This window comes from Rhinoraja longicauda, chromosome 3, assembly GCF_053455715.1.
Source record: "Rhinoraja longicauda isolate Sanriku21f chromosome 3, sRhiLon1.1, whole genome shotgun sequence".
Lineage (NCBI taxonomy): Eukaryota > Metazoa > Chordata > Chondrichthyes > Rajiformes > Arhynchobatidae > Rhinoraja > Rhinoraja longicauda.
Window position 1 is genome coordinate 41,764,579 of NC_135955.1, and position 18,716 is coordinate 41,783,294.

The 18,716-nt window shown below is 39.3% G+C and overlaps 1 protein-coding gene across 1 annotated transcript in view; it reads left to right on the forward strand.

Moving 5' to 3' along the window:
* Window positions 1-226: 226 nt before the first annotated feature.
* acer2 (alkaline ceramidase 2) overlaps window positions 227-18,716 on the forward strand; it is a 28,043-nt gene continuing 9,553 nt past the window's right edge. Inside the window, exons 1-4 of the mRNA XM_078396943.1 lie at window positions 227-480; window positions 1,454-1,568; window positions 5,763-5,904; window positions 12,430-12,567. Of these exons, the coding sequence (XP_078253069.1) occupies window positions 379-480; window positions 1,454-1,568; window positions 5,763-5,904; window positions 12,430-12,567 (497 nt within the window). The 5' untranslated portion in view covers window positions 227-378. The remainder of the gene's footprint in view (window positions 481-1,453; window positions 1,569-5,762; window positions 5,905-12,429; window positions 12,568-18,716) is intronic.

Sequence of the window (18,716 nt, forward strand, 5' to 3'; positions counted from 1 at the left end):
TTGTGGAAGTAACCTCCTAGATCGCTGCTGCATTGTTATGAACATATTACTCTACATTGCTATCTCCATTGTGGCCAAGAAGATTAGGAGAGTGTGCGGACGGCTGACTTTCTGGCAGGATTGAGATTAGGGGATGGGCGAGCCCGCTGAACCTGCGATGTCAGGGAGACAGAAGGCGTCACATTGCCCCGGCACACAGCAGTTCACGCCAAGGGAAACCCAGGCATCAGGAAGACAGCACCACAAAGTGGGAGAACCATGTGTGACTTTGCAGGAAAAGGGAGAACCAGCTCATCGCAGGGGGGAGACGGCTGAAGAGATCGCCGCCGCTCGGGAGTTAACTTGGCGCACGTCTGTACAAAGAAATAAAGTACAATTATGAGCAGATTTTGGAACCAACTGCAGGCTGGGAGCTCTGAAGTGGATTGGTGTGAGGGGAATTACATGATTGTCTCAAACATTGCTGAATTTTACAACACGGTCTGTATTAGATTTCTTTATTTTAAAAAAATGGGGATTGCATTGAAAAAAAGATATTCTCATTAAGTTGAAATGTTTGAGGACAGAGTGCTTGTGAGTTTCCCCAAGGGAATGAGGCGGATGGGTCAGGAAAGTTGCTGGAGAGGAATGTTTGTTGTCTTGGTTAATGCAGAAGGGATGGATTGTGAGTCCGCTTCAGTAAACAGTTTGGGCTGTAAGTCGCTTTTCCCTGGCGGAGGCATTTACTAAACAGGCTATGGGCATCTCTTCACGTGGACAACCTTAACGTGTACCAGAATTGTGTCCTTTTGCTGTAAGCCCTTATAAAATAAACTTTATGTTGCGTTTTCCTAAAAATTACTCCGGGGTGCCGCCTTGCGACTGTTTGCGGAAGTACGGGTTGTCCTGCTCAGCGAGTTCAGTCATGTTGAAGACTGATAGCACATGGAGGGCCCTCCGTCTAACTCAGTTTGCAACTTCAACTGTTGTTTAGGTCTTTGCTCACTGCCTTCCTCAAAAAAACTTTCCTAGTATTAATGTTTATCATCTTTTCACACATTCTTATTTCGTCTCCAAAGCGAGACTGTAAAGTGCTTTATTTTTAAGTTAAAGTCAGAGGATCTATACAATTGTAAGAACAAAAAGGTTTTGATTAATATAAACTTCTTATGTCCTTTTAGGATATCCCAAAATATTTTACAGGCAGTTAAATGATTTTGAGAAGTTGACAATTTTGTAAGAGAGAAAATGTGACAATCAAATTTTACACAGCAAGCTCCCATAATCTTAGTTTGTAAGCATTCATTTTACAATTTTCTGTTCTCCAATAAAGTTTGCTCTTGTTAAAATTGTCTGACAACTTTCTGACTGCAGCAAGCTCTTGCTGAAGTACTGTTTGTTGTATTATTATATTGATTTAATTGTATTTGCATAGTTTGTATAATATGAATCTATTTTAACTTCTATTTTGCAGATTAGCAATGTTCTATTTTTTGTGTTGCCACCAATATGCATGTACTTATTTCGGCAGTATGCAATATGCTTCAACAGTGGAATATATCTAATTTGGACTTTGCTTGTTGTTGTAGGTAAGTTGTCTGGCTTCAGCCATTTTACAAAAATGTGTTCCTTTAAAAATATGAAATATTTTAAAGGCCAGGAACTGTTTACTTCATGAATCAATGAATGTGTGGTATTGTGAACAATTGACGTTACTGTTTTCTGCCTGTAAATTGAATTGGGTTGGTCAAATAACATTTGAAGTATGTGACAAAATAGTTACAAACTACATGATGAACTAATTTGCACTTTAATTGTTTTTAATATCATGTTTTTTTGCATCTTACTCATGTAAAAGGGCTTAGTCACCAGCTGAGTTCCTCCAGCAGCTTGTTTATATTCCAGATTCCAGCATCTGCAGTCTCTTGTGTCTCCTTTGAATGTTTTCTACTCCAGCCTTGAGGTTAAGTGTAGTTGTAATATCTAATCAATGGTTTCTATAGTCGAGGCCAAGTTTAGTTTTTTTTTAGTTTAGAGATACAGTGCGGAAATATGGCCCACCCAGTCCGCAATGACCATGTTCACTGCACATTAACACTATCCTACATGTACTAGGGACAATTTACAATTTTATCAAGCCAATTAACCTACAAACCTGTACGTCTTTGAAGTGTGGGAGGAAATCGGAGCTTGCATAGAAACCCACACAGGTTACAGGGAGAGCATACAAACTCCATACAGACAGCACCGTAGTCAAGATCGAACCCTGGTCTCTGGCGCTGTCAGGCAGCAATTCTACCCCTGCGCCACCTTGCTGCCCTCAGTCCCAGCACAGCACAGCACATTATGTGGATTTTTGTAATAAATGTATTATACCAGCTAATTTTTTCAGTAAATATTACAGGATAGTGTTTACAAACATGAAAAATGCCTTCATTTATCTTGACCCAGGGTTTTGTGGGATGAGGCATTTAATTGTCACATTTGTAGTGTTAGCACAACTGAGGGAAATTAACCGTGTGTAAATCAAAGTTGACGTTGTTTGGTATTATGGTCCAATATACGAAACCGGAACAAAACCAGAAATGACTTTTAGAAGCATCTGATTCACTCCCTCCTGAGAGAAAGACTACTGGGCATAATGTGTAAATGAAATTTCAGTTCTGAACTTTGGAAGCAATTTAAATTCAACACTAGCTGACCCATATTTTCACATTTAGGACATAGAGTAAATGGCAGAGATTCTCAATATAATATTAGGAGGTTGGGGGATGGCCTTAAAGAGGTTTATAAAAATTTTGGGGCATTCTCAGGGTAGATAGCCAGAGTCTTTTAGTTAGGATGGAGTTCCTAGCAGTAGAGTGCATAGGTTTGAGGCGAGGGGGCAGAAATTTAAAGGAGGTTTGAGGGGCAAGTTCTTCACACAGAGGCAGATGATTATCTGGAACATGTTGCGAGAGGAAGCGGTGGAGGCAAATACATTTAAAGCATTCAAAAGGCATTTGGACAGGTTAAAAGTGTGAGCACCTGACCACTGGTGAATCAGAAGAAGCAAGAGGATCCTTCTGCAATCAGCCCTCCCCACCCTATAACTCACCACAGCCCTTATGAAATGCAATGTGCTACCAGCTCCTGACCTTCAGTCCTGTCTGTGTGGAGTTAGCACATTCTCCCTTTGACCAAGTTGTTTCCATGTCCCAAAGACATGTGGGTGGTAGATTAATAGGCCATTGTAAATTGGTAAGTGGCAGAGGGTGTTGATGGAATATATGGGGAGAATAGGTTACGGCAGAAATTAATAAGGGAATGGGATTGCTCTTTGTGCTCGCATGGAGTTGATGGGTCAAAATGGCCTCCTATTAATTTCTGAATAGGAACCCAGTATCTGAGGAAGGGCCCTTACCTGAAATGTTGTGTATTCATTCTCTACACAGAGGCTGCCTGATCCGTTGAGTTACTCCAGCACTTTGTGTTTTGCTTAAGATTCCACCATCTGCATTTCCTTGTATCTCCATGGCATCTAAATGATATTGTAAAAACCACAGCCTTGCTATGTTTGGTGGTCCAACTTCTACTCCAGTTGCCAGCTTGATTCCCCCATCAAAGCTCAATTGAGCCATCCATACCAGCATCTGGTCAGCTGTAAATTCTGGGTGGGAAATAGTTTACACTGGGTGTAAATCTGAAGTTACACTAGTTAATCTGAAGTCCCGCTGCTAATTTCAGCAAGACCTTCAATAGACAATAGACAATAGACAATAGGCAATAGGTGCAGGAGTAGGCCATTCAGCCCTTCGAGCCAGCACCGCCATTCAATGCGATCATGGCTGATCACTCTCAATCAGTACCCCGTTCCTGCCTTCTCCCCATACCCCCTCACTCCGCTATCCTTAAGAGCTCTATCCAGCTCTCTCTTGAAAGCATCCAACGAACTGGCCTCCACTGCCTTCTGAGGCAGAGAATTCCACACCTTCACCACTCTCTTCATGTTCCTGCTTTCATGCAAAAATGCTTTATGCTAGATCCTCAGAACTTAAATATTCATTAGATAACTGCTGAGCCACTTGAATGGCTGTGTGTTCAGGCTGCTGTGATAGTGATCTCAAGCATGGCTTGGACTAGAGGGTTTGAGCTGCAGGGAGAGGTTGAGTAGGCTGGGTCTCTATTACTTGGAAGGCAGGAGGATGAGGGGCGATTTTATATATGAAAATCATGAGAAGAATAGATCGGGTAGATGCACAGAATCTCTTGCCCAGAGTAGGGGAATTGAGGACTAAGGGACATAGGTTCAAGGTGAAGGGGAAAAGATTTAATAGGAATCTGAGGGGTAATTTTTTCACACAAAGGGTGGTGGGTGTATGGAACAAGCTGCCAGAGGAGGTAGTTGAGGCTGGGACTATCCAAACATTTAAGAAACAGTTAGACAAGTACATTGATAGGACAGGTTGGGATGAAGGGCCTGTTTCCACACTGTATCACTCTATGACTCTATGACTCACCAATATCTTGTACAACTGTAACAAACTGGCCCAACTTCTACACTTAAATCCCTTATTGATGAAGGTCAGCCTTCCAAAAGCATTCTTCACAATTCTGTCTATGGGTGTTGTCACTTTAATGGAACTACGAATCTGTACCCCTAGATCCATCTGCTCTACAACATTCTCCATGGCCATACCATCCAAATTTATTTTGCCTGTGGTATTCCCTCATTGTCTTGATTGCTTACTTGCCTCTGCTTTTCTGTTCTCACCAAAAAGTGATCCCACAGCCATAATAATAATAATAATAATAATAATGCATTACATTTATATAGCGCTTTTCAAACACTCAAAGAGTGTTTGCCATACCAAACCTTTGTGACCTTTCAGCTCCCAACAACTTAAGGACTTCAGATCCTAAATCCTGGAACCTTATAATCCAGGAAATAAACCATTGTCAGCAATATTCAGCCTATTATTTATTAACATATCCAAATTCATGTCATATATAGAGACTGAATCAATCAAAGCTATAAAGAATATGTTTAAAGTTACATTAGAGCCTTAAGACCTCTCAACAAATTATTGAAATTCCCTGCCATATCCTTTATCATTAACTCGAATATGCCATAGGCATCTTCTCATTTACTGGCAAATTTCTTGTGCCCCACATGTTTTTGCAGAAACGAGGAAACCAAACACTATGAAAGTCAAATCTGTATCTCTGAAGCCTTTATTTGGTAATTAAATACACCTTAATAGATTTTCACTGGATCACATTGTGATTAAAGTCCTAAATGTATTATTCCATCCAACTTTTCTGGATGTATGATAATAGTTGTCAATCTACTCCTGTATGCATGATCCCCCCCCCCCCCCCCCTGTATTTGCCGATTTTGTTTGACATCATCTGATGTATGTGATTAAATTGTATTTTGGTAATTCACTCCCAGCTTTTAATTCTGCATATGGTGATGTGCATGGCAGCGTACCAAAATCAAATAAACTTCACTTCCCATTTGTTTCAAAAGAGAGCATGGGTGATTGAACCTAGTGTCCTTGACATTATGAGGCTTCTCAAACCATCCACATGCTCCCTTAAATCTAGAGTGGTAATCAAAACAAATTGACTTGAAATAGACTGTGGCTGTGTTTTCAAGAGAAGTAATTGAATGAAAAAGGGAGTTATTATTAATGTGGCTGGGGAATACTTTGTTCCAAACCATTGTAGTCTGCAAACCAATGAAGTCCTTCAAGTCACCAAATGATTGATCCTGTAACTATCAATTTTCTGCCTTTCAGGTATAGGGTCAGTTTATTTTCATGCAACTTTGAGCTTCCTTGGTCAAATGTTGGATGAACTGGCGATTCTTTGGGTTTTAATGTGTGCCTTGGCCATGTGGTTTCCCAGACGATATCTACCACGCATCTTTCGACGAGACAGGTAATGTTGGCCCTGTTGGTAAAACTTAATTCATGCATTAATAACATCTGAAAGACTTTTGGGCAGCAAGGGTATATTACCTCAGCTCTGAGTTCATTGGGCTTCATAAATAGGAGGATAAAGAGGTTCTGAAGTTGAAACACATGCAATATAAAACTAATCCCACTCACTCCTTTGCTTCAAGTAATTATGCAGTTTATCTTGGAATTATAGGTAGGGTGATAGGGTGGTCAAAAAGCTTTTGGCACATTGGCCTTCATCAGTCAGAGTATTGAGTGTAGAAGTTGGGAGGTCACGTTGCAGTTGTATAAGACGTTGGTGAGGCCGCATTTAGAATATTGTGTTCAGTTCTGGGCACCATGTTATAGGAAAGATGTTATCAAGCTGGAAAGGGTACAGAGAAGATTTAAGAGGATGTTGTCAGGACTAGAGGGTCTGAGCTATAGGAAGAGATTGAGTAGGCTGGGACTCTATTCCTTGGAGCGCAGGAGGATGAGTGGTGATCTTATAGAGGTGTATGAAATCATAGATCAGGTAGATGCACAGTCTCTTGCCCAGTGTAGGTGAATCAAGGACCAGAGAACAGGTTTAAGGTGAGGGGAAAAGATTTAATATGAATCTGAGGGGTAACCTTTTCACACAAAGGGTGGTGGGTGTATGGAGCAAGCAGCCAGAGGAGGTAGTTGAGGCTGGGACTATCCCAATGTTTAAGAAACAGTTAGACAAGTACATGGATAGGACAGGTTTGGAGGGATATGGACCGAGTGCGGGCAGGTGGGACTAGTGTAGCTGGGATATGTTGGCCGGTGTGGGCAAGTTGTGCCAAAGGGCCTGTTTCCACGCTGTATCACTCTATGACTCAATGATCTATATTTTCCACCTCAACTACTCCCCAAAGCAAAACAATTCAATTTTCAATATTTTTCCATGCAAATGAAGTTCCCCTGATTTTCCCCCATCAGTTACTGGCGATTGTAGCAGTGCCACTTTTTCTCAAGCTAGAAAATATAATTTTTTAAATTTACCTTATCAAACCTTCAAAATTATTTCAGAATAAGCAGTTGTCCATTTAAAATGGAGACACCTTCTCTCAAGACTTCATAAATATTTGGAATACGCTATCCCAGAGAGCTTTGGAAGTTGTTATTTAACTATATTTGAAGTTGTGGTGGTACAGTGAACCTTAGAGGAATCAAATGTAAAGTGGAAAAGGTAGTCGAGCCATTTTCCTGCAGTAATCCCATCTCCCTTGATATCCTTAAAACCTATTGGTTACTGCCTTAAATACATTCAGTGACTAAGCATCCACAGCCTCTTAGGTAGCAAATTCCAAAGATTCACCAACCAAAGGATGCAGAGTCTCAGTTTAGCAGATGGTTTGCAGTTGGTTATCAACTGCCTATTTCTGCTCCTTTCTACCTATTTTCATCTCAGGTTAGTCTCCCTAACTTGGAAATTTGGCATAGTCGACTGGTTATTTTCTTTGTTTTATAACCTCTGGTGTCAAATGTTTTAAGTCATTGTTATGAATTCAAAAAGCAATCAACAAAACCTTTCATATAAAATAGCACTGTATATCAAACATAATTAAATCTTTAAAATATGCAGAATGAGCTGGCATTAATTAACCTTGTTTTTATTAAATGATGGAGTGAAATGAGATTAATGTGATATCCACATATGCAAAACATCAATCTTAATTATGGCTTATCTGCAAAATATTTGGACAATGTAAGTCTTTCATACTGAAGCAGTGGAAAATTAAGCAGTCGGAAATGGCTGTTAAACACATAAGTATATGCTTCTCAACCAATAAATATGTTGTCCAGTCATGATGAAAAACAGGAAATACTCGAAATACATTGAATACCTGTCTGCATCTGAGGAGGGACCTGTTACATATCTGACAAACGTATTTTGTACCCTGTGGCAGTTCCTGTGTTTATTTCAGATCGCCAATATTTTACGTTTTGCTTCCTCCTCTTGTTTTTTGCCTGGGTATGGAAGTATGCAACGTAAGATGGAGAAAGAAACAGACGTAATCAATTGTTTATCACCATGGGGAAGTGCATGTAAGTGGGTGATTGCGCACTCAGTTTTCGTGCCACACAAATGATTAGCTGATGACACTACCCAGACACATATATGAGAATCTGGAATTAGGTTCAGAGGAGGCCAACATCTGTGTTCTAGAGTGAATCAGTGACGTTAGGACGGATGTGAAGGGGGAGAAAAATAAATGATAATTATCGGAGGCCGAGTTGCACACATTCTGTAGTGTTCAGTATCTGATGTGAGTTGTTGTTTTGCTTTGTTCCTACTTCCTGTGTTTTGACAAGTATATCAGGGACCTGGTTTGTAAGTACATTGTGACCTGGTTGCAATGCAGTGCACTTACTGAGGCAAGTGAGTGATACTCGGTGAAATATTTAGCTCCTTATTAATAGTAAACAGCTCACTGTCAGTTCCTGAGACATGGGGCTCCTGTGCTGCAAGGCTTGCCTTCACATAAAATAGGTTTAATAGTCACAAGCATATTGGAGACTACATTGAGTTCCATCAGTGACCAAATAAAAGGCTCCAGAAATATGACAATAACACTTTAAAAAACGTTAATACATTTAAAACTATGTTTTCCTCCTCATCTGAGAGGGCATCCTTGTGGTGCTACCATTGTGGTGCTACCATTGATGTAGGTTGCTCTCCTCTACATTGAAATAAGCTTTCATTCCAGCGTTCAGGAAAGGGTCAACAGTCCATCTGGGGGTGGCTTGAAGTTCCTGCCGTACTGTGTTTACTTGTGCTAGAGGAAGGACCCAGGAAGTCAGGAATCAATGCATTGAACCATCTGCAGAACCTATTGCTATGCAAGACAAAAAGACAGAACAAGAAAGTGTATCCATAATCATTCACATTACTTTTCAAAAGTAATTGCAGAATAGATTATATTGTGGGTTGCAGCAACAGTTGCAGGTAAGTATGACTTGGAGTGGGAAAGGCAGAAACCGTCTGTCTTCTTGTAAATTATAAGTCAACTTGTCAATGGCAGTTACTTAATTAAACATTTTATATCGTGCACAAACATAACACTTTATCATAATAAGTACCACTGTTGGTGATAAAATGAGCTCCCAGTTATTATTCCAATAATAATAATCCATTGGAGTTGTGCAAGATGAGTGGAAGAGTAGGTGGGGAGACAGGGAGGAAAGACTTCCTCTGGTGGGACAATCAGGACAACGTAATCTTAAAATTAGAATTAGGCTTTACAGCTGTGATAGCAGAAAGCACTTCTTCACATAAATTCTGAGACAGGTAGAGATTTGTTGGGAAAGAGATACTGAACCAAGACAAGTCGATGGTGTTAAGATACTGTTGGCTATGATCTGAGTGAATTGTGGAACAGGATCTAGGGGCTAAAAGGCCCATTTCCATTCCTCTGTTTCTAGTTTAATATTGTGTTTTCTTGTATTGTAGTGCAAGCAATGAGTAGAAAATAAGAGTGCAAGCAGACCTTGTATAAGTGGAATGAGGTGATACAAAATTGTACGTTGCCTCAGTATGAAGTTGTATGGTTTGATTTAAACAAAAATTGGTAGGATTACAGTCTGTATGTAATGAGCTGCAATAATGTGGTTGGGGAGAGGTGTCTTATCAGGCACAGGGTTTGGACAAGGTCTGGTGAAGTGAATGATGGAGAGCTGGGATCTGTTCATTTAGAGATTAAGTTAAGTAATCTTTTGGTTGTAAATAGTTACATAAGTCAGTGTTAACAAGATAAGTTCTCATTATTTTTCATTATTGTTGTAAATGGATTGCTTGATAGAAAAATATGAAAACAAAATGTTGTTTTTTACCATTCAGTCATTTTGAATGGTAAAAAATAACATTTGTTTTCATAATGTTATGAAACATAACGAACGCTTTGTTAGTGTATAAGGTCAGCATGCTATACAGGCACAGTTCATTTCAAAATATTCTTTTAATTAAAATATGTTTTCTATGCTCGTCAGTCAACAAAGCTTGATGAATGGGTAGAGATTTGTCAGAATACAAGTTAACGGAAAAAATTGCAGAGAGTAGTTGGATTCCCCCTATCCCCTTCCCATACATGTTCCAATTTGAACACATCTGCCCTGCTGTCAGTGACTTAATCCTGAACTCCCCCATTGATTAGTTTACTTTAGTTTAGTTTAGAGATACAGCATGGAAACAGGTCATTCAGCCCACCGACTCCGCGCCGACCAGCGATCCCCACACATTAACACTATCCTACACACACTAGAGACAATTTACACATACACCAAGTCAATTAACTTACATACCTGTAAGTCTTTGGAGTGCGGCAGGAATCCGAAGATCTCGGTGTGGTACCACACATTATTCCAGGTGTGGTATCAACAATGTTCTGTACAACTGAAATATAACCCACTACTTTAGTATGTAGTTAGTTGTTCTAGCAATAAATAATAACATTCTGTTTTGCTGTCCTAATTGCTTGCTCTATAATGTTTTCTATAATAGCTTTTAACCTTTTCCTCAGGACAGATATTAAGTTAGCTGGACAAATTGTTATCTTTGCTACCTGCTGTAAGAAGATGTCATGCTGGGTATTTTTTGTGGCTGTTGGATAATGGAAGTGATGTGACCCAATTTAAACCCAAATTCCAATGTTTGTGACTGCATTGAACCAATAGTCACTTATGTATGTGACAAGTGAAAAATTCTTCTCTTTCCTTTATCATTTCTACTATATCAAAATTAGATTAATGCAAAACAGGCTACTGGTCACTGCCCTCATGACACAATTTCCAATGAGTACTATTCATTGCATTTGAAGATATTAAAGAAAATAGATAAATAGGTCTCTACGAGAGAGTGATGTCATAAAACATTAAGGGGGAAGGGAAAAAGAATTACACCCCAAACTTATCAGGAACAAATACTATTGCACACTTGAGCTCTAACTGTAAAAGGGGCACAGGAAGTCTCCCTCATTTGTTGCACAGCAAAGCTATAAACAGTAATAATCAAGAGAATCAATTTAAAGTTGTTAAATTACTACCATTTCAGTTAGGTAAAAGATCGTACGTACACTCTTCCATCTAAGACATACTATTTTTACCCCTGGTAAAATATGACAGGATATAAGTACATATTTATTTATAGGTGGAAATCTCTAACAGTTTAACAGGGTAATTCCTGAAATAATACCAGCCTTTTACCAAATGTTTTTGTGCTGCAGAGGTTTTCTCCTAATTCTGTATACTAGATTTTGTTAAGTACCACTTAACATTTGTTAAGTGCCACATTACTTTTTTTGTGTTTGAAAACTCTTACCATGTTGGAAATACCACTGGCTTTCAGTTTCTTTTCCCATTTTGCACTACCTGTTGTACTAATGTATGTTATGATTGTACTCATCTATGGTATGATTTGCTGCAGGGCAATTCATACCACAGATAATGCAATTCATTGTTTTTCACTATCTCGGTTCGCAAAACAATAATAAAATGATAAACCAATGATGAGAAGTGCATATTCTTTAAAAGTTATTATCTTATTTTCAGGGTTTAATTACATCAGTTCTTTCCAGCTAGATCGTCATCATGCTGATATTATCATCTTGAGAACAGATGGCTCTGATGTAATATTTGTTGCAGACTGAAATGCAAAAGGATTTAAAAATTAGTTCACTTGCATCCGTGCTCAGCCAAGACTGCTGGTCGAAGAGATGAAATAAATTAATATTTTTTCTAACTCTAAGAATATTTGTACCTATGTGATTTTTGAGGTCCTTCTATAGAAGAACACTGGAGATGTCAGGAACCTGATGCCAATCAAAGAGAGTGAAGCATGATTATTTAGTTTGTTCATTCCTCAGAATTATTCTCTCGCTGCAAACATCTGATATTCTGTGGCCGAGCCGCACTTTCCATTGTTCATCTTTGGAGACAAACTTCATCTGTTGCTGACTGCTTGTTTCCTGTTGGAAATTGACATTTGATTATTAGAGTGGAAGGCGCCTAAAACACCCACCTAACGCAGATTTCAGAAAGCCCCGCTAATGGCTAAACAATATGTATGTCTAATAGCCAGAGTTCTTCTTAAATGTGCAAATTAATATCCTATTAACTTCCCCACTCGACTCCCCTATAGTTAGTTGTTAATGATCCAGTTCTATCTAGGTCACTGCCTTTGGTTTGTGGTGTCAACCTTCCTCTGTGGCTATGTTAGATATTTAAATAAATCCATTCTCATTCCCAATAATCTGTTGTGAAAACTATCTTTGAAGACTTCCTTTTAACTACAATAAACCGTGAATGGAGATTCAATTAACAAGGCACTCTTATGTTGCTGAAAAATATTTGTTGTCAGGCTGTAAGTAGGTAATAATAAAGCTAGTCATGCTAACAAGAATTTATAGGCAAAATATACACAGACAAGAGGGATATATCTACATGTAGAGGGCGTTTACACTCGCATGGCAAAGAGGTAATCCATAATATCTGATTCTTGTTTTAGGAGTCGATTTAAGGCTGCTGTTGGCATTCTATCCGGTGTGACCACGTGTCTTGCATTCGTGAAGCCAGCAATCAATAACATTTCATTGATGACATTGGGAATCCCTTGTACAGCTCTGCTTATTGCTGAACTAAAAAGGTAAATCTGTGGACTCCTGAGTTGTATTAAAGGCTTAACCAAAGAATGAAGAACAACAAAGTGATTTGTAAGGGTTCTAATACAGTAAAATGCCCCCTAGGTGCTTTACAAGAACTTAATCAAACAAATGTTGACCCTGAGCCACATAAAGAGAAATGAGTGCTGCAGCCTAAAGCTTGATCAATGAAGTAGATTTAAGAGAGTATCTTAAGGGATCTGAGGTAGAAGGGCAGTGAGCTTTAGGGAGGCAATTCCATGACAATTGATGCCACAGTTTCCAGTGGTGATTCGACCTCTCTTCACTAGGGTTTAGAGGAGTTGAAGATTACAAAGTCCTGACGATGTTAAACAGACTGCATGTGGCTAGGGATCACAGCCTCAGGATATAGGGTCAGATGTTTAGAACTGAGAGGTGAGTCTGTGGAATTCTCTGGTATAGAGGGCTGTGGAGACCATGATGGCTAAATATATTTAAGAAGGAGACAGATGGATTACTTGTCACAGAAGGCTTTGAGAGACAGCCAGAATGGTAATGAGATGGAAGGTCAACCATTATTGTATTGAATGGTGAAGCAGGTTAGAAGGGACAAATGATCAACTTATGCTCTTATTTACTTTCTGTTTCCATGAAAGTGAGAAATTTAATCCTTAGGCCTAAAAATGAAGGAACATTTTTGTGCAATCTACTATTCAATTTCAAAACAATAATGAAATTTCTACCGTGCTTACATTTCCTTCTTTGTTCTGTTTGTGTCTGACACACGGACGTGGACAACCCAAATTCCATTTGCATGATATGAGTCAACATGTGCATGGCCTGTGGACATTCACATTCTTGTGCTGCCTGCTCTGATGTTGGTTGAAAGGGCACAAGCTTAAATGCTCTGGTTCATGTAATGCACCTTTCCAGAGGGCATACATATCCTCTTTCACTGCCCTTCCAGCAGTTTTGGCCTTTGTTTTAGATTTCTCGGATATTTTGTGCTTGCACTAAACAATATGAATGTTGTACCCAATAATTTACAGGATATAATGCTATCACTGGTATGCAAAAAACCCTCAAAGTGAATTTCTAACTTTGCTTTCGGTATCAAGTGAAGCTGTTATTACTTACTGTTCTGGCATTCTTTTTCTTATATTTATTAGCATCTTTTGGTTTCAGATTACAAGCCCAATGAACTCTGTCGATCATTTACATGGCGTACAAAAGTCATGTGGTGAAATTATAAGAAAATTCTTCCCTTAGCAATGTGGACAATGAAATACCTTTCTGCACTGTTTGGGCAATGTCCCAATGCAACTCCATTCAACAGACACAAAGTTGATGCTAATTTAATGTGGGTACTGCAAAAGTCCCTCATAGCATCTACGAGACATATTTCTCTGGAGATTTTCAGAAGACCCGCCCTGACCTTGAGATTCAAAGCATTGTTGTTCTTAAAACTAAAGAGTTTTCCCAATCATTTTACTTCATTTTTCTTGGCACGTTGTGCACAAAGTAATTATAATTAGAGGGGGAAATTTGAATGAGCAACACCTACCTCTTTTCCCAGAATCTGTCTGCTTTATATGTTCTGAATCTATGGGTGTGGTACATTATTATTTTAGAACATCCTGCTTCTGAAAACAAACACGGAGTGACTCTGGAATATTTTGTTAATGATAGCATTGATCAAGATGTACAAGAGTCAGGGTTGAATGTTGTTCCTTCCTAAATAATTGGGTTGAAGTGGGATGAGAAAAAATTATTGAAAAGAATTGAAGCCAATCAAACCTGGTTCTGACATTTGCAATTCTAGTTTTTTGAGACAGTTTGGGCTACTTATGGATAACTGACTCACTGGACCTTTAAAGGCAGGCAGACCAGTCATCACCACAATGACAAACACAATCCTCTGTTGGCATTTTCAATTGAATAAAGCAGACTTTTGCATTCAGAGAAGGTCTGCTGACATAGGTTCAGCTTTCATGGCTAATGTGAAGTGCTTATACAGGCCAGACCGACAATACCTGCAGCCTCCTTCAAGGTAAGTTGCTGCCTGCTGGGCCTGGTGACCAAGCATTGTCCATTGCTAACACATTCAGCATCTTTTCCCCTTCCGCAGTGTGACTGGGATGATCCCAATGGTTTTTGACTCAGCTGCACAAGAATGTACAAGCCAGGTTGCTGGCAGGTTATTTACTGAAGAGTCGAAAAATCAACTTTCCTCCGTGATGTCAATATTTAGCATGGACTCTAATGTGCACCTCAAATTTAAATACAAAAAATTCTGGAAATACTCAGCAGATCAGATAGCATTTGTGGAACAGAGATAGTGTTTCAGGTGAAGACCCTTTGTCAGACTGTGAAGGAGACAACACAAGTTTTAAATTACAGAAAAATTGGGAAAGAGCAGAGGGAATCTCTCTGATGGTGAGGTCAGTATTGCCAAGGAGAAAGGATGTTGATGGATTAATGAGAGCAGGTAGAGAGCAATAACATGAACAAATAAGCTTAAAATCTATGAATAAGGGAAGTTAGAGAGAAAACATAAGCAATATAAAAGTAGGAAATTATTTAATTGGCAGGCCGCACTAATTGCAGGAGAAATTGAGCCATTATTGAAGACAGATGACCTGTGGCAGAAATAGCCAGTTCTGATATATAGAGAGCATGATTTATTTGAAGTTTTTGATTTCAGTGTTAAGCCTCAAAACTGCCAAAGGTCCAATGGAAGATTGCTCCTCAAGCTTACATTTGACCTCATAATATCAGGGCAATGAGAGTGGGATGGTCAAATTAAATTGCAGGCAACAGAGGACCACATTGTGAACATCAAATGCATTAGACTAGACTGGACGAAGAGCAAGTGAATCACTGTTTCATCAGCAAAGTTTGCCTGAGCTTACGGATGTTGGGAAGCAAAGAGATGAAAGGGCAGATGTTGCATTACTATTGGTTGCGTGAGAAAGTGTGTGTTTGGTGAAGTGGACCAAGGAGTTGCAAAGGTAAATGCCCTTTGCAGTACTGAAAGGGAAAAGGAATATGTGCTTCATGGTTCAATCTCTTTGAAGGTGGCAGAAATTGCAAATGGGTTACTTTCAGACTGCAGATTGCTGTGGATTGCACATATGTGGCAATCTGAGCATAATCACAGCAACCTTGGAGTTAAAAAAATTATGTAGAAGAGGTCGCATCCAATCAGTATGCAGCCAGTGCATAAGTGTGAAGGATTCATGTGGTGTGCATCAGATTCTTTGGGAGTGGTCGTGATGCCTTTATATTAAGATAGTCCAAACAATTCCAGGCCTCATTCATTCTAGGAACTAGATTTAAGGGCAATTCCTAAGAGTCAAGGGACATTGGTTTTCAAAAAAAACAGAACTGCTGGGAAGATTGGGCACATCAGGCAACATCTGTGGAATGAGAATCGTTTAATGTTTCAGATCAAAGACTATTCATCAGAACCTGAAATATCAACTCTGTTTCTCTTTCCACAGATGCTGCCTGACCTGCTGCGTGTTTCCACCATTTTCTGCTTTGTTTCTTATTTCTAGCCTCTGCAGTTTTTTGTTGTCCATTCTCATACCCAATTTAAACGTGCTTTATTACACTAGCAGGGAGTTTCAATGAGGCATAGGAGAACAATAGGGTAGAGAAAGCCATTAGCCTGTTGAAGGTGGGGGGGGGGGGGGCAACAGTGCAACAGAGGGATTGGAAAAGGAGCAGGGCATAGCTGTCTTCTTCTGAGGAGGAGGAGGAGGAGGAGGAGAACATTGAAGGCGGGTCTCACTTCGCCAGACATTGCTGTTTGACAGTGTGTAGCCAAAATATATTTTGTTAAAAGGAAGGAGCAAACTAAACATTTTGTGTGTCTCCTTGGATGAATAATGATCTAAGGAAACAATTGAGGTCAAAGAAAGGTGCATATGTTGCATGTATAACAGAAGAATGCATAATAAGAAAGAATGTGAACAGATTAGGAGAAAATCTAAAAACAAACAGAAGGCTTGAAATTTAATTATCAAGAAATGTAAACCAAATGGCAACATATCTTACTGATCAACCAACATAGGGAAGGTTCAGATGAGAACAGGATCATTAAGGGATTGTAGATCACCACATAACAGTGGGAATGTGGCAAAATATTTAATTATTTCATTTTGTTATCAGGGATATTGAACGAGTTGACATACAAATGAATAATGAAAGGAGTAATCAGTGCATTTAAAATAGAAGAAAGGTTTCAGTGGATTGCATCTCTGTATTTTAACAGACCAAGGCAAGGCAAAGCAGAAACATTACTACACGTGCATTAGAAAAATATCCCAAGTGATTTTAATTGATACCCACATAAAGACAAATTATTCTCCTTAATTATGAATTAACTGAAGGTCAGAAAAGTAATAGAGTGAATGGAAGAATATCTGGAAATTAAAAGTATTATAAAAAATGGACATTGAAAGGCAACACCTTGCTTGACTTATTGTTTTGAAAATCTAGACAGAGTAGAATTTCAGGTTTAGGTTTCAGTTTATTATTGTCACACATACTGAGGTACAGTGAAAAGCTTTGTTTTGCATGCTATCCAAACAAATCAGATATACTATACATAAGTACAATCATACAAAACTCAAGTAAATTAGATAGAGCAAAGGGGAAGATACAGAGCGCAGAAGATAGTGCTCAGCATTGTAGACCAACAGTTCCAAAAACAAAGTCCAATGTCCACAATGAGGTGGAGGTGAATCGAACAGTACCCCAAGTTATGGAAGGACTGTTTAGAAGACTCATAATAGAGGGAAAGAAACAGTTCCTGACTTTGGTGGTGCACACTTTCAAGCTGCTGTACTTTCTGCCAGGAAGAAGAAGGAATGACCAGGGTGGGACAATCTGATTATGTTGGCTGCTCTTCTGAGGCAGCGTGAAATGTAAATGGAGTCAATAGTGGGAATTCTGGTCTATGTGATGGATTGGGCTATATCTACAACTCTTGTCTTGTGGAAATTATTTATCTGGATTTACCTATTTGCTAAGATATCCATTAAGAGACTAATGCATGGGGCCAGAGAAGGTAGAGTCAGGAGACTAGTGACAAAATGGGCTGCTGGCTGGTTTCAGGAGAAAACGTAGAGTGGGAACATAGGGTGGCTTCTTGCAGCAGAATAAGGTGGGTGGTGGTGCTCCCCTCTGTCTACAATTTAGATTCTGGAATCCAAAAACACAATTCCAAAATTTGCAGATAATACCTAATTAGAGGGGATGCAGGATGGGGTGGGGAGTCGGGGATGGAGGGTTGGTGGCAGAGTATGATTGGCAATGCCACTGTTTATTTCTCGAGAGATAACATTGAAACATAGCATACCTATCCTAAACTGATATGGACATTGGTTATATAACATTGTATATTGTAAAAAGGATGTAGAACAGTGGAGAAAGTGTAAAACAGTCTTTACAGGGATAATGCCTGAAGTGTAAGCACGTGCTCATCGGGAAAGGACAAACAAACTGGGTCACCTTTCTTTTGAGAAAAGGCTGAATGTGACCTAACCAAGGTCTTTGAAATCATTAAATGTGTTGATAGCCTGTGGATATGGCTTCCATAGGGATTGGTTTAAGTGAATTGTGTTGACGCTTTTACAGGGAGGCCGGTCAAATTTGCGAGGGGAGGGGGGAGATTCCACTGGGACATTGAGGAAACTCAAATAATATTAATATGGCAAGGACTGGTTATGCTGAATGGTCAGTTTCGCTGCTACTTATGTAATGTAATCTTATGTTGGGATGCTCCCATGGCTTGAAGATTTGCTTAACCAATTGTAACAAATAATAAATGAAAGCCACCAATACTAATTCTCCACCCACTGTCTTTTGAATGAAATAGTTCATTAGGCACACATAATGGTCTTGCACATCTGCCTAATAGGTCCTGTCATGTATTGACGTTCACCATGAGAAAAATGAAAGGGTGAATTGGTCCTTCAGGCACAACAATGGGCTGACACAGAAAGGGAGCAAATCAATAACTTGAATGCGGCCTTACCAAAGAAAGGAAAGTTAGCATCTCGGTTGAATGCGCACCCTTGCTGGATTATAATTCCTTTAACATTGGCTTTCTATTGCTTCTCTGTGGTGTATGCCATGGGGCTAGATGAATGCTTGACAGACT